General features: G+C 49.4%; 1 protein-coding gene across 1 annotated transcript in view; it reads right to left on the bottom strand.

Moving 5' to 3' along the window:
• The window catches only part of PDGFRB (platelet derived growth factor receptor beta), a 302,725-nt gene that overhangs the window by 71,981 nt on the left and 219,074 nt on the right, over window positions 1–11,670 (bottom strand). Inside the window, exons 6-9 of the mRNA XM_068278422.1 lie at window positions 10,306–10,436; window positions 8,453–8,621; window positions 4,765–4,960; window positions 2,478–2,593 (exon numbers count right to left, since the gene is read on the bottom strand). Coding sequence (XP_068134523.1) covers window positions 2,478–2,593; window positions 4,765–4,960; window positions 8,453–8,621; window positions 10,306–10,436 — 612 coding nt within the window. The remainder of the gene's footprint in view (window positions 1–2,477; window positions 2,594–4,764; window positions 4,961–8,452; window positions 8,622–10,305; window positions 10,437–11,670) is intronic.

The raw sequence follows: 11,670 nt of genomic DNA, 5'->3' as shown, positions 1-11,670 counted from the left end.
GTTACTGCTACAGGGCCCTAAAGAATGGGAGGGACCTTAAGAGTACTTCAATGAGCAGCAGCATACTGTAGATTAGAGCCAAACATGTTACTACTTACTCTTTGCAGTCTACCTGCTCCCACTGGGCAAAATAATCCAGAACTATGGTTTAGGATACCATTGTTATGCAGATGACACACAACTGTATCTGTCCTTCAAGCCTGGCACCCAAGACCCATCAGCATCCATAAATGCGTGTCTAGTGGATTTACAAAATTGGATGAACACCAGCTGGCTGAGGCTGAACTCTGACAAAACAGAGGTGTTGGTGGTAGGTGGTCCACACATGATGGATAAAGTTCAAAACGCTCACCACCTCAAACTAGCAATTGGGGGAGATACTGTACAGTATAAAGACTCTGTGCGAAACCTTGGGGTGATCCTGGATGGAAATCTAAAACTCAGACAGCAGGTATCAGCTGTCGTCAAGTCTTCCTTCTTCCATCTAAGAAATATAGCGAAAATCAAACACCTTATCCCAGCTGAAGACCTACCGGCCCTGGTTCACGCATTTGTATCCTCCCGCCTAGACTATTGCAACGCCCTGTTAATCGGATCTACAGATAAGGTTCTGCGCCCCTTACAGCTAGTACAGAATGCTGCAGCCAGACTCCTAGTCAATGCCCCCCGCAGCTCACACATCACCCCAGTACTGCAAACTCTTCACTGGTTGCCAGTAAAATGGAGAATCAATTTTAAGATCTGCCTGCTGACATTCAAGGCTCTACACCACATGGGACCCAAATACATAGCGGATCTATTGGAACTTTATGCCCCTCCACGCACCCTCCGCTCTGCCAACAAAATGAAGCTGGTTATTCCCAGGATACACTTAACATTTGGTGCTCGGGCCTTTTCCTATGCAGCCCCTACTCTATGGAACTCACTTCCACAATCAGTACGAGAGGCTCCTTCTCTGGACAGCTTTAAAAAAAGGCTAAAAACTCACCTCTTTTCCCTAGCCTTTGAGACTGCATAATACAGGGTCACAGCGCTTTGAGTCCCCAGGGAGAAAAGCGCTATATAAATATTATTGTTATTGTTATTGTTACTATGGGGCCCTAAAGAACAGGAATGTCTGGCAACGTAGATATTTTATTTATGTAGTTAGTGAAACCAGTTGGCACGTGCTGTAAGTCTGGACAAAATGATTGTGTGACTAGTTTCTAGGGGGTGACTATTACTGGGCCACTGCTACAGGTAGGACAATCACTGGTGCCCGAGCTGCTGGACAGGGGAAGATTGTTACTGGCAAACTGAAGTTTACGCCTTCAATGAGGCACTACCTATAGGAAGGACTGCCCCTGATCTACAGGCTACAAGGGTGCCAATAGGTACATGGGGAGGAAATGGAGAAGAGGGTATATGACTACTACTGAGTACTCTGGATAAAAGCCCCTGACTATAGGCTACAAGGGTGCTAATGGACACATGGGAAGGAGTAGTGATGCAGGAGGGGGTTATGACTACAGATGCTCTGAGTACTCTGGATAAAAGCCCCTGACTATAGGCTACCAGGGTGCTAATGGACACATGGGAAGGAGTAGTGATGCAGGAGGGGGTTATGACTACAGATGCTCTGAGTACTCTGGATAAAGGCTACTGGACAACAGGCCAGGAGATAGGCGTAGTAGTAAAGGAGAGGGGATATGATTAGAGAAGCACTGAGTACTTTGGATGAAGGAACATCGAGGTGGAGAGGGGTTATGCCTACAGAAGCACTGAGTACTTTGGATGAAGGAACATCGAGGTGGAGAGGGGTTATGCCTACAGAAGCACTGCCACTGAGTACTTTGGATGAAGGAACATGGATGAGGAGAGGGGTTATGCCTGCAGAAGCACTGAGTACTTTGGATGAAGGAACATCGAGGTGGAGAGGGGTTATGCTTACAGAAGCATTGAGTACTTTGGATGAAGGAACATGGATGAGGAGAGGGGTTATGCCTGCAGAAGCACTGAGTACTTTGGATGAAGGAACATCGAGGTGGAGAGGGGTTATGCCTCCAGAAGCACTGAGTACTTTGGATGAAGTAACATCGAGGTGGAGAGGGGTTATGCCTACAGAAGCACTGAGTACTTTGGATGAAGGAACATCGAGGTGGAGAGGGGTTATGCCTACAGAAGCACTGAGTACTTTGGATGAAGTAACATCGAGGTGGAGAGGGGTTATGCCTACAGAAGCACTGAGTACTTTGGATGAAGGAACATGGATGAGGAGAGGGGTTATGCCTCCAGAAGCACTGAGTACTTTGGATGAAGGAACATCGAGGTGGAGCGGGGTTATGCCTACAGAAGCATTGAGTACTTTGGGTGAAGGAACATGGATGAGGAGAGGGATGTTAGGTTGAAAAACACTCAGGAGGACATGGGGATAAAAAGAAGAGAATGCAAAGCATACAGCTGCAACTTTAATTGTGACAAAAGTAATAAAAACTCACCGTTTATCTGAAGGTAAAATGAAATCTCTTTGGATTCCTCCCCATTGAAAACTTTCAGAGTATAGTGACCTCCATCCTCTTCTTTGACTCTCACAAGCGACAACTTACTAGTGTACCTAAAAAACGATATTGGTCATTCCACGTTCAACCATACTTTGTGCAATAAAAAACTTCTCCATTAGCTGTCTCTCATTCACCATAGAGGGGTAGGACAACCTATTTCTCTCTATTGTAGTGTTTTTAATGCATTATATTGACCTGGACGCCTCCTCCCACCGGTTGTGTCTATTTACACCTTAGCTGGAAGCTTCTTATTTTTTTCTCCCCCTGTTTGAGTCTGTCATGCTTACTCCCTACATCAAGGAATGTAATCACCTGGAGAGCGACCAGCAGGGTTGGACACCCCATCCCGAGCAGAAGGATGTAAAAAACAGGATACCCGAGAGCCAAATATAGTGTAGTAATTCTTAACAAATGATAAATGTTTAGAGTAAATGCAGTATACTCACAAAGCAGGGTCACCACAAAGGCAACCACTGTAACAGCAGGTGGGGAGATTAAACCTGTCCCCACTCAGTATTAAGAAGTCGCTCTCTATAGATCAGAAAAGAAAGAGGGGGATCCTCCTCCACCAAGGGTAGACTCAGATATTGTATAAAGGGAACAGAGGCGGCAAAAGAATAAAGTCTACTAAAAAAAATGTAGGACAGTTTAACTATAAACCGCGCACGTGCAGTACTGTCTCGCCGGCCACCGTGATGACGCGTAGCGGGCGGCGTGATGACGACGGGCATCATCATTCAGGAAGTGAACTCGGTGTCGCTGGTCGTGATTTCTGCGGAGGGACCGGGAGAGGAGCCAGGAAGACGCCGGGGGACATAAGTAAGTTCCGATTTTGTTTTCTTTTACTCCTCAGAGTACCTTTACATTTTTTTAGATTTTATTCTTTTGGCTCCTCTGTTCCCTTTATACAGCATCCTGAGCAGAAGTAGGAACCTTCCCTACGCATTGAAAGTGGTGGCCATCTATAAGCAGCCAGAAAAATGTGAGTATAATAGTGTGAGTAGGACCTCTATTCTGTAAGGTGTTATTTGCAGTTTGCACTTTTGGCTCCTGGTGTCTCCCCTTTACTGAGAGCCCCTGTACAACCCTCCAAGCCTTACCCTAATAATAAAGGGCCCATTGATAATTCACTCACACCATTCCCATGTACTAATTGTAACATTCTGTGGAGATGCAGCTGTGGGCAGTCAGGATGCCCCCGCAGCTGCTTCGGTTTCCCTGTCAGGCGTTTCGCCGGTCTCCTCGGCGTCTAGCACGCCGAGGGGATTGTCAGTGGCTTATAGAGTGGCTTTGTCGCGCGCATTCGCGCACAGACAGGACCTTTATGTGGGGAGGAGACGCGTCAGCTGACCGGCCGGTCGGCTGACGTCAAAGGAGACTCTTGGCAGCTCGGATTGGCTGATGGGCGTGGGCGTGGCCGAGGGGTCTCCTCTGCTTCTTAAGCCTCCGGGAATCACTCGCAACCTGCTGTTGCGAATGCTTCGTGTGAGCACTCAGACCTTAGATAGATCCGGTGTGCTTTGATCCGGGAGGAAACCGGGGACTTCACACAAGACTAGGAATTATTATGACTACTGTTATTATTGCTTGATTATCTGTGTATGACTCTGGCTCTCTTCTGACTTCTGTCACGCTATAAGATTCTGTACCTTTGCCCATCTGATCCTGTTGCTGACTCTGCCTGAAATACCTCTATCCTTCTGCCTGCCGATTTTGTGCTGTATCCTCCTGTCTGTTGCCGAACCGATCTGTCTGACCACTCTACTCACCAGTGAGCCCTTGTCACTGGTGAGGTTTCTTACTGATAGTGCCCACCAGCTCCTTTGGTGAGGTTCCTTACTGATAGTGCCCACCAGCTCCTCTGGTGAGGTTCATTACTGATAGTGCCCACCAGCTCCTCTGGTGAGGTTCTGACAAACTAATCAGTATTACTGTTGCACCAAGCACTGTACACTTGCATTACCTTGTTAGCTATACTTGTATTATTGGTGATTCTGCAGATCACCACATAATCAGGTATAGTGTCTGATTTATTGGTGATACTGCAGATCACACAATAACCAGACTTCTGTTTGCTACACCAATCATTACACTAATATTATAAGATTGTATTATGGTGTATTTAATGCTCAACCACTTGACTGGATAATGTGCCGGTAATAATGTAGTTTCCTTTAGTTGACAGACAAGCATTAGAGTAGCCAGTGGAAGATTGGAGACTCACGTATTCTCGCCAGTGTTGATGTTGGCGATGCTCACAAGGCTGTCGTTGGACACCAGCAGCGGGTGGTCCCCTCGTAGCCACTGAATGGTCGGCGGGGGGAAAGCCTCTATGGACACTTCGATTGATTTGGTTTGGTGTAAATCAGCCGCCTGTAAATATTCTGTGTCTTCTGCACTGATGACCACATAGCCCCGGTCTAGAAGAGATGACAAGGCACAGATATTAAGTGACAAAGTCATTTCTTTCAATACAGCAGAAGTGGTGATCTGATCCAGACTTCCATATGTGAAGGCTCATACCCACGGCGTGATATTAGCGGTGATGTTACCCGACATTGGGCAACATCTTTTAGCATAAACATGCTAAACGATGTTGCCTTCCGCAGCGATTGCGTGTCGTTATGCAACGGACATGGCCGATTGGATCTTTAAGATCCCCGACAACTCTGCGCAAAGTACTGCAATCCTTTACTTCCCATTCGCACCTGTCGTGTAACACCACATGGCGTCGCTAGCAGGAACAGGCGTCGCTTGACGACCGTCACCATGGGAACATCGCTGGACCTGTCGGGCAGTGAGTACGTAGCTTAAGATAAACAAAAAACTATTGCGGAGGTCCCTGATGTAATAAAAAACATTTTAATAAAGAGAGGTAGTGTTGGGCTTACATCTCCTGAAGAAGACGGCCGGAAAAACTGGAATGATACATTTTGAGCACTATAATGCACAAGGCGTTTCTCAGGACTTTGTCCACTTCATCAGGTCTGTACAACAACCGCGTCTATCAGCCTATCAGCTACGGCCAGCTCAATTCAAGACAGAGGCACTAAAATGTGCTGGCCCCAGCTGATAGACACAGCTGTTGTACAGATCTGATGAAGCGGGAAATGTACTGAGCAATGCGTTGTCCATAATAGTGCTCAATATATTGTGTAATTCCAGTTTTTCTATCCGTCTTCTTCAGGAGAGGTAAGACCAACGCTACCTCTCTTTTATAAAGTGTTTTATTATATTGGATGCCTTTGAAATAGCTTACTGTTTAACCTGTTACACCTCAGTTGGGAGGCATCATTTTTTTGTTAGTTTGGTCTTAGAAAACCTTTTAAGGCTCTTTCACATTAGCTAGCGTGTGCACCAACCCAAATTCCTGCACACGGTATGACCTACGGCATGATGTCAGGAAGATGTGGTTTGAGGCTGATCTGCGGCGCTAGTTCTACTTCACCTGACATGAAAACACTTGCACCACACGATTAAAAGCTGCCAGAAGCATTACAATGTAACACCCTGGAACGCTTTCATGGACTTTCATGTTACCTTTCTAACCATATCCAAGGTGCGTTCCATCAAAATGGACGGAACAGCTTCTAGTGTGAAAGCTCTAAGGAGGGCGACCATCCAGTTCCTGCATCACAGTACCTTGCAAACCTGAAAGGGGTGGGCAGGAGCAGCATCTCCCACAGTACCTGGAAGACCTGAGCGGGGGCGGGCATCTCCCACAGTACCTGGAAGACCTGAGCGGGGGCGGGCATCTCCCACAGTACCTGGAAGATGTGAGCGGGGGCGGGCATCTCCCACAGTACCTGGAAGACGTGAGCGGGGGCGGGCATCTCCCACAGTACCTGGAAGATGTGAGCGGGGGCGGGCATCTCCCACAGTACCTGGAAGACGTGACCGGGGGCGGGCATCTCCCACAGTACCTGGAAGACCTGAGCGGGGGCGGGCATCTCCCACATTACCTGGAAGACGTGAGCGGGGGCAGGCATCTCCCACAGTACCTGGAAGACGTGAGCGGGGGCGGGCATCTCCCACAGTACCTGGAAGACGTGAGCGGGGGCGGGCATCTCCCACAGTACCTGGAAGATGTGAGCGGGGGCGGGCATCTCCCACAGTACCTGGAAGACGTGACCGGGGGCGGGCATCTCCCACAGTACCTGGAAGACCTGAGCGGGGGTGGGCATCTCCCACAGTACCTGGAAGACCTGAGCGGGGGCGGGCATCTCCCACAGTACCTGGAAGACCTGAGCGGGGGCGAGCATCTCCCACAGTACCTGGAAGACCTAAGCGGGGCGGGCATCTCCCACAGTACCTGGAAGACGTGAGCGGGGGCGGGCATCTCCCACAGTACCTGGAAGACCTGAGCGGGGGCGGGCATCTCCCACAGTACCTGCAAGACCTGAGCGAGGGCGGGCATCTCCCACAGTAACTGGAAGACCTGAGTGGGGGCGAGCATCTCCCACAGTACCTGGAAGACCTGAGCGGGGGCGGGCATCTCCCACAGTACCTGGAAGACCTGAGCGGAGGCGGGCATCTCCCACAGTACCTGGAAGACCTGAGCGGGGGCGGGCATCTCCCACAGTACCTGGAAGACCTGAGCCAGGGCGGGCATCTCCCACAGTAACTGGAAGACCTGAGCGGGGGCGGGCATCTCCCACAGTACCTGGAAGACCTGAGCGGGGGCGGGCATCTCCCACAGTACCTGGAAGACCTGAGCGGGGGCGGGCATCTCCCACAGTACCTGGAAGACCTGAGCGGGGGCAGGCATGTCCCACAGTACCTGGAAGAACTGAGTGGTGACCAGCATAAAATGTACCAAGGGGGGAGGGGGGCCATTAGACATCAGGAAACTGTATAGGGAAGGGAGGGGGCACTAGACACCAGGGAACTGTATAGGGGAGGGAGGTTGGCCACTAGACAATAGGGAACTGTATAGGGGAGGGAGGGAGGGCCACTAGACACCAGGAAACTGTATAGGGGAGGGAGGGGGCACTAGACACCAGGGAACTGTATGGTGGAGGGAGGGGGTCACTAGACACCAGGGAACTGTATAGGGGAGAGAGGGAGGCCACTAGACACCAGGGAAATGTATAGGGGAGGGAGGGCACTAGACACAAGGGAACTGTATAGGCGAGGGTGGGGGCCACTAGACACTGGAGAACTGTATAGGGGAGGGAGGGGGCACTAGACACCAGGGAAATGTATAGGGGAGGAAGGGGGGCCACTAGACACCAGGGAAATGTATAGGGGTTGGAGGGCACTAGACACCAGGGAACTGTATAGGCGAGGGTGGGGGCCACTAGACACCAGGGAACTGTATAGGGGAGGGAGGGGGCCACTAGACACCAGGGAAATGTATAGGGGTTGGAGGGGGCCTCTAGACACCAGGGAACTTTATAAGGGAGGAAGGGGGGCCACCAGGTATTAATGTTGACCCACGATTTGGTCAAGGGGTTATATTTATGCCCCACTTTGTATTTGAGTTGGATACCTCTGCTTTTAGGGGTTTAGAGAAGCTCCAACCCTGGAGCACATCAGTAAGTCACACATTATATAAAAAACCATAACTGGGTAATAATCACAGAAGCCATAAAGAGGACCATCCGTGACAAATAAAAAAATCCCCATATTGCAGGATATTATCTACCTAGGCGTAATGTAATCTCTGTCTCACCTATCACATTATAATAGGTGCACCTATGAGTCCTAATATGTAGCCGTGATGGTCTGTTTAGGTAGCTGTGGCCATAGTTACGCCAGTTTTAATTGGTTGTAAATGTGGCTATTGTTGGTGTTTTTGAAATATGTGATTAATAAATGTGTTGCTATTTTGCATATCTCTGGCTCCCTATAATATATCTGTGACAAATTACTTGAAGTTTTTCATAGACTTGTTTTACACTTTTTCATACCAAGGACGGTAATGTTGACGTCTTTCATGGCGAAGTTCCCATTGAAGCCTTCCTCCACGGTGCAGGTGTAAGTCCCCGAGTCCTCCAGGGTGGCCTCCTGCAGGAGAAGGACCGAGGTCACTGGGTTGCTGTGTAACCCTTTATGATCCATCTTGACTGGCCGTTTTGTCTGCAAAGAGGAAGAGAACACTTTATCTGATGCTAAGTACACTCTAAACAAGCAGGCATGGCAGAGGGCAGCTCTTGTGGGGGCTGGAGGGCTGCACACAGTAGGGCAGAGGGCAGCTCTTGTGGGGGCTGGAGGGCTGCACACACAGTATGGCAGAGGGCAGCTCTTGTGGGGGCTGGAGGGCTGCACACAGTATGGCAGAGGGCATCTCTTGTGGGGGCTGGAGGGCTGCACACAGTATGGCAGAGGGCAGCTCTTGTGGGGGCTGGAGGGCTGCACACAGTATGGCAGAGGGCAGCTCTTGTGGGGGCTGGAGAGCTGCACACAGTATGGCAGAGGGCAGCTCTTGTGGGGGCTGGAGGGCTGCACACACAGTATGGCAGAGGGCAGCTCTTGTGGGGGCTGGAGGGCTGCACACAGTATGGCAGAGGGCATCTCTTAAGGAGGCTGGAGGGCTGCTCACAGTATGGCAGAGGGCAGCTCTTGTGGGGGCTGGAGGGCTGCACACAGTATGGCAGAGGGCATCTCTTGTGGGGACTGGAGGGCTGCACACAGTATGGCAGAGGGCAGCTATTGTGGGGGCTGGAGGGCTGCACACACAGTATGGCAGAGGGCAGCTCTTGTGGGGGCTGGAGGGCTGCACACAGTATGGCAGAGGGCATCTCTTAAGGAGGCTGGAGGGCTGCTCACAGTATGGCAGAGGGCAGCTCTTGTGGGGGCTGGAGGGATGCACACAGTATGGCAGAGGGCAGCTCTTGTGGGGGCTGGAGGGCTGCACACAGTATGGCAGAGGACAGCTCTTGTGGGGGCTGGAGGGCTGCACACAGTATGGCAGAAGGCAGCTCTTGTGGAGGCTGGAGGGCTGCACACAGTATGGCAGAGGACAGCTGTTGTCTTGTGGGGGCTGGTGAGCTGCACACAGTATGGCAGAGGGCAGCTCTTGTGGGAGCCTGGTGGGCTGCACACAGTATAGCAGAAGGCAGCTCTTGTGGAGGCTGGAGGGCTGCACACAATATGGCAGAGGGCAGCTCTTGTCTTGTGGGGGCTGGAGGGCTGCACACAGTATGGCAGAGGGCATCTCTTGTGGGGGCTGGAGGGCTGCACACAGTATGGCAGAGGACAGCTCTTGTCTTGTGGGGGCTGGAGGGCTGCACACAGTATGGCAGAGGGCATCTCTTGTGGGGGCTGGAGGGCTGCACACAGTATGGCAGAGGACAGCTCTTGTCTTGTGGAGGCTGGAGGGCTGCACACAGTATAGCAGAGGGAATCTCTTGTGGGGGCTGTAGGGCTGCACACAGTATGGCAGAAGGAAGCTCTTGTCTTGTGGGGGCTGGAGGGCTGCACACAGTATGGCAGAGGGCAGCTCTTGTGGGGGCTGGAGGGCTGCACACAGTATGGCAGAGGGCAGCTCTTGTGGGGGCTGGAGGGCTGCACACAGTATGGCAGAGGGCAGCTCTTGTGGGGGCTGGAGGGCTGCACACAGTATGGCAGAGGGCAGCTCTTGTGGGGGCTGGAGGGCTGCACACAGTATGGCAGAGGGCAGCTCTTGTGGGGGCTGGAGGGCTGCACACAGTATGGCAGAAGGCAGCTCTTGTGGAGGCTGGAGGGCTGCACACAGTATAGCAGAGGGAACAGTAGAGGCACTTGGAGCTGTCAGTTCTGATTGCTGGGACATAATACTCACCTCCTTCCCTGGATAAGTCCAGGTAAAGTTCAGGATTTCATTATCGTGCACTGAACAGAAAACCGTTATGTTTTCTCCCACTAACACTGTTCTCCTCACGGGGTCCAGGTCCATGCTGATATTTGAGGCTGCTGGAAAGAAAGAAAGAAAGAAAGAAAGAAAGAAAGAAAGAAAGAAAGAAAGAAAGAAAGAAAGAAAGAAAGAAAGAAAGAAAGAAAGAAAGAAAGAAAGAAAGAAAGAAAGAAAGAAAGAAAAGTTGTAAGGATTTAGTTTCATGGGAAATGTCACTTTTGTTGAAAAAAAATACAACTCTTATACTGGAAGCTTTAACCACTTCACCTCTAGGGGTTTCTCCCTTTAACACCAAAGCAATTTTCACATTTCAGCGTTGTGTCCATTCATCTGCCAATAACTTTATCACTACTTATCACATTGAAATGATCTGCACATTTTTTATTTTTTATTTTGCCACAAAGTAGTCTTTCTTTGGGTGGTACATTTTGCTTAAAAAAATATTTTATTCTAACTGAATTTTAATGGAAAACCGGTAATAAGAAAAAAATTGAAAATAAATCATTATTTAAAAGAAAACGTTCTACTATGGATAAACCCCTTACATTTTATTTGCCCATTTGTCCTGGTTGTTGCAACATTTAAAATATTTTCCTAGTAGAATGTATGGCGCCAAATTTTTTGGGGAAATAAAGGTGCATTTTTCCAGTTTTGCTTCCATCACTAATTACAAGTCCATAATTTAAAACAAATAACATTAATGTACCCATTTTTTCCCCTCTGATTAGCTCAGAGTCTAGCCACAGTTTATGAAGGCCCAACCATATTGATAGGCTTCATCACCACACACTGTTGGGCATAAAGTCTCATTATGTTTGCTAATCAGAATTTGCCAATCCAATATAATTATTACGTAGAAATAGATAGACATCGGCGTGTCGCGTTTGCATATCGGCGTCGCGGAGACTTCAGCATGTCATGTACGGGCATCATGTGTTGGCGTTACATGTCACCCAGCATCAATGACGCCAGCGTGTGGTACGGCCTCCAACTTCTTACAGGTTTCCGGGGGTTGGTGGGGCGTCTTGTGTGCTGGAGGATATGGTACCTTCTCCTGAAGGCAGCTCTTCCTTCTCTCCTTGGTCTGTTTCTCTTTTCCCTTTCTTTATCTATTTCTATGTAGTATTATACCCTCTTGACATACATATTATAAAAAATCAGTCCCTAAGATAACTATTTATGTATTCTTTTTTTTTTAGTCGACTTTTTTATGCAAAAGTTTTATTTGTTAACTATGGGCGGGTGTGGGAGGTAAGAGGTTAATTTTAAATGTTTGTGTAGGACTTTATATGG

Source organism: Hyperolius riggenbachi, chromosome 3 (genome assembly GCF_040937935.1).
Source record: "Hyperolius riggenbachi isolate aHypRig1 chromosome 3, aHypRig1.pri, whole genome shotgun sequence".
Taxonomy (NCBI): domain Eukaryota; kingdom Metazoa; phylum Chordata; class Amphibia; order Anura; family Hyperoliidae; genus Hyperolius; species Hyperolius riggenbachi.
Note: the sequence above shows the minus strand (reverse complement) of the source record. Positions and strands in the feature narration are given on the sequence as shown.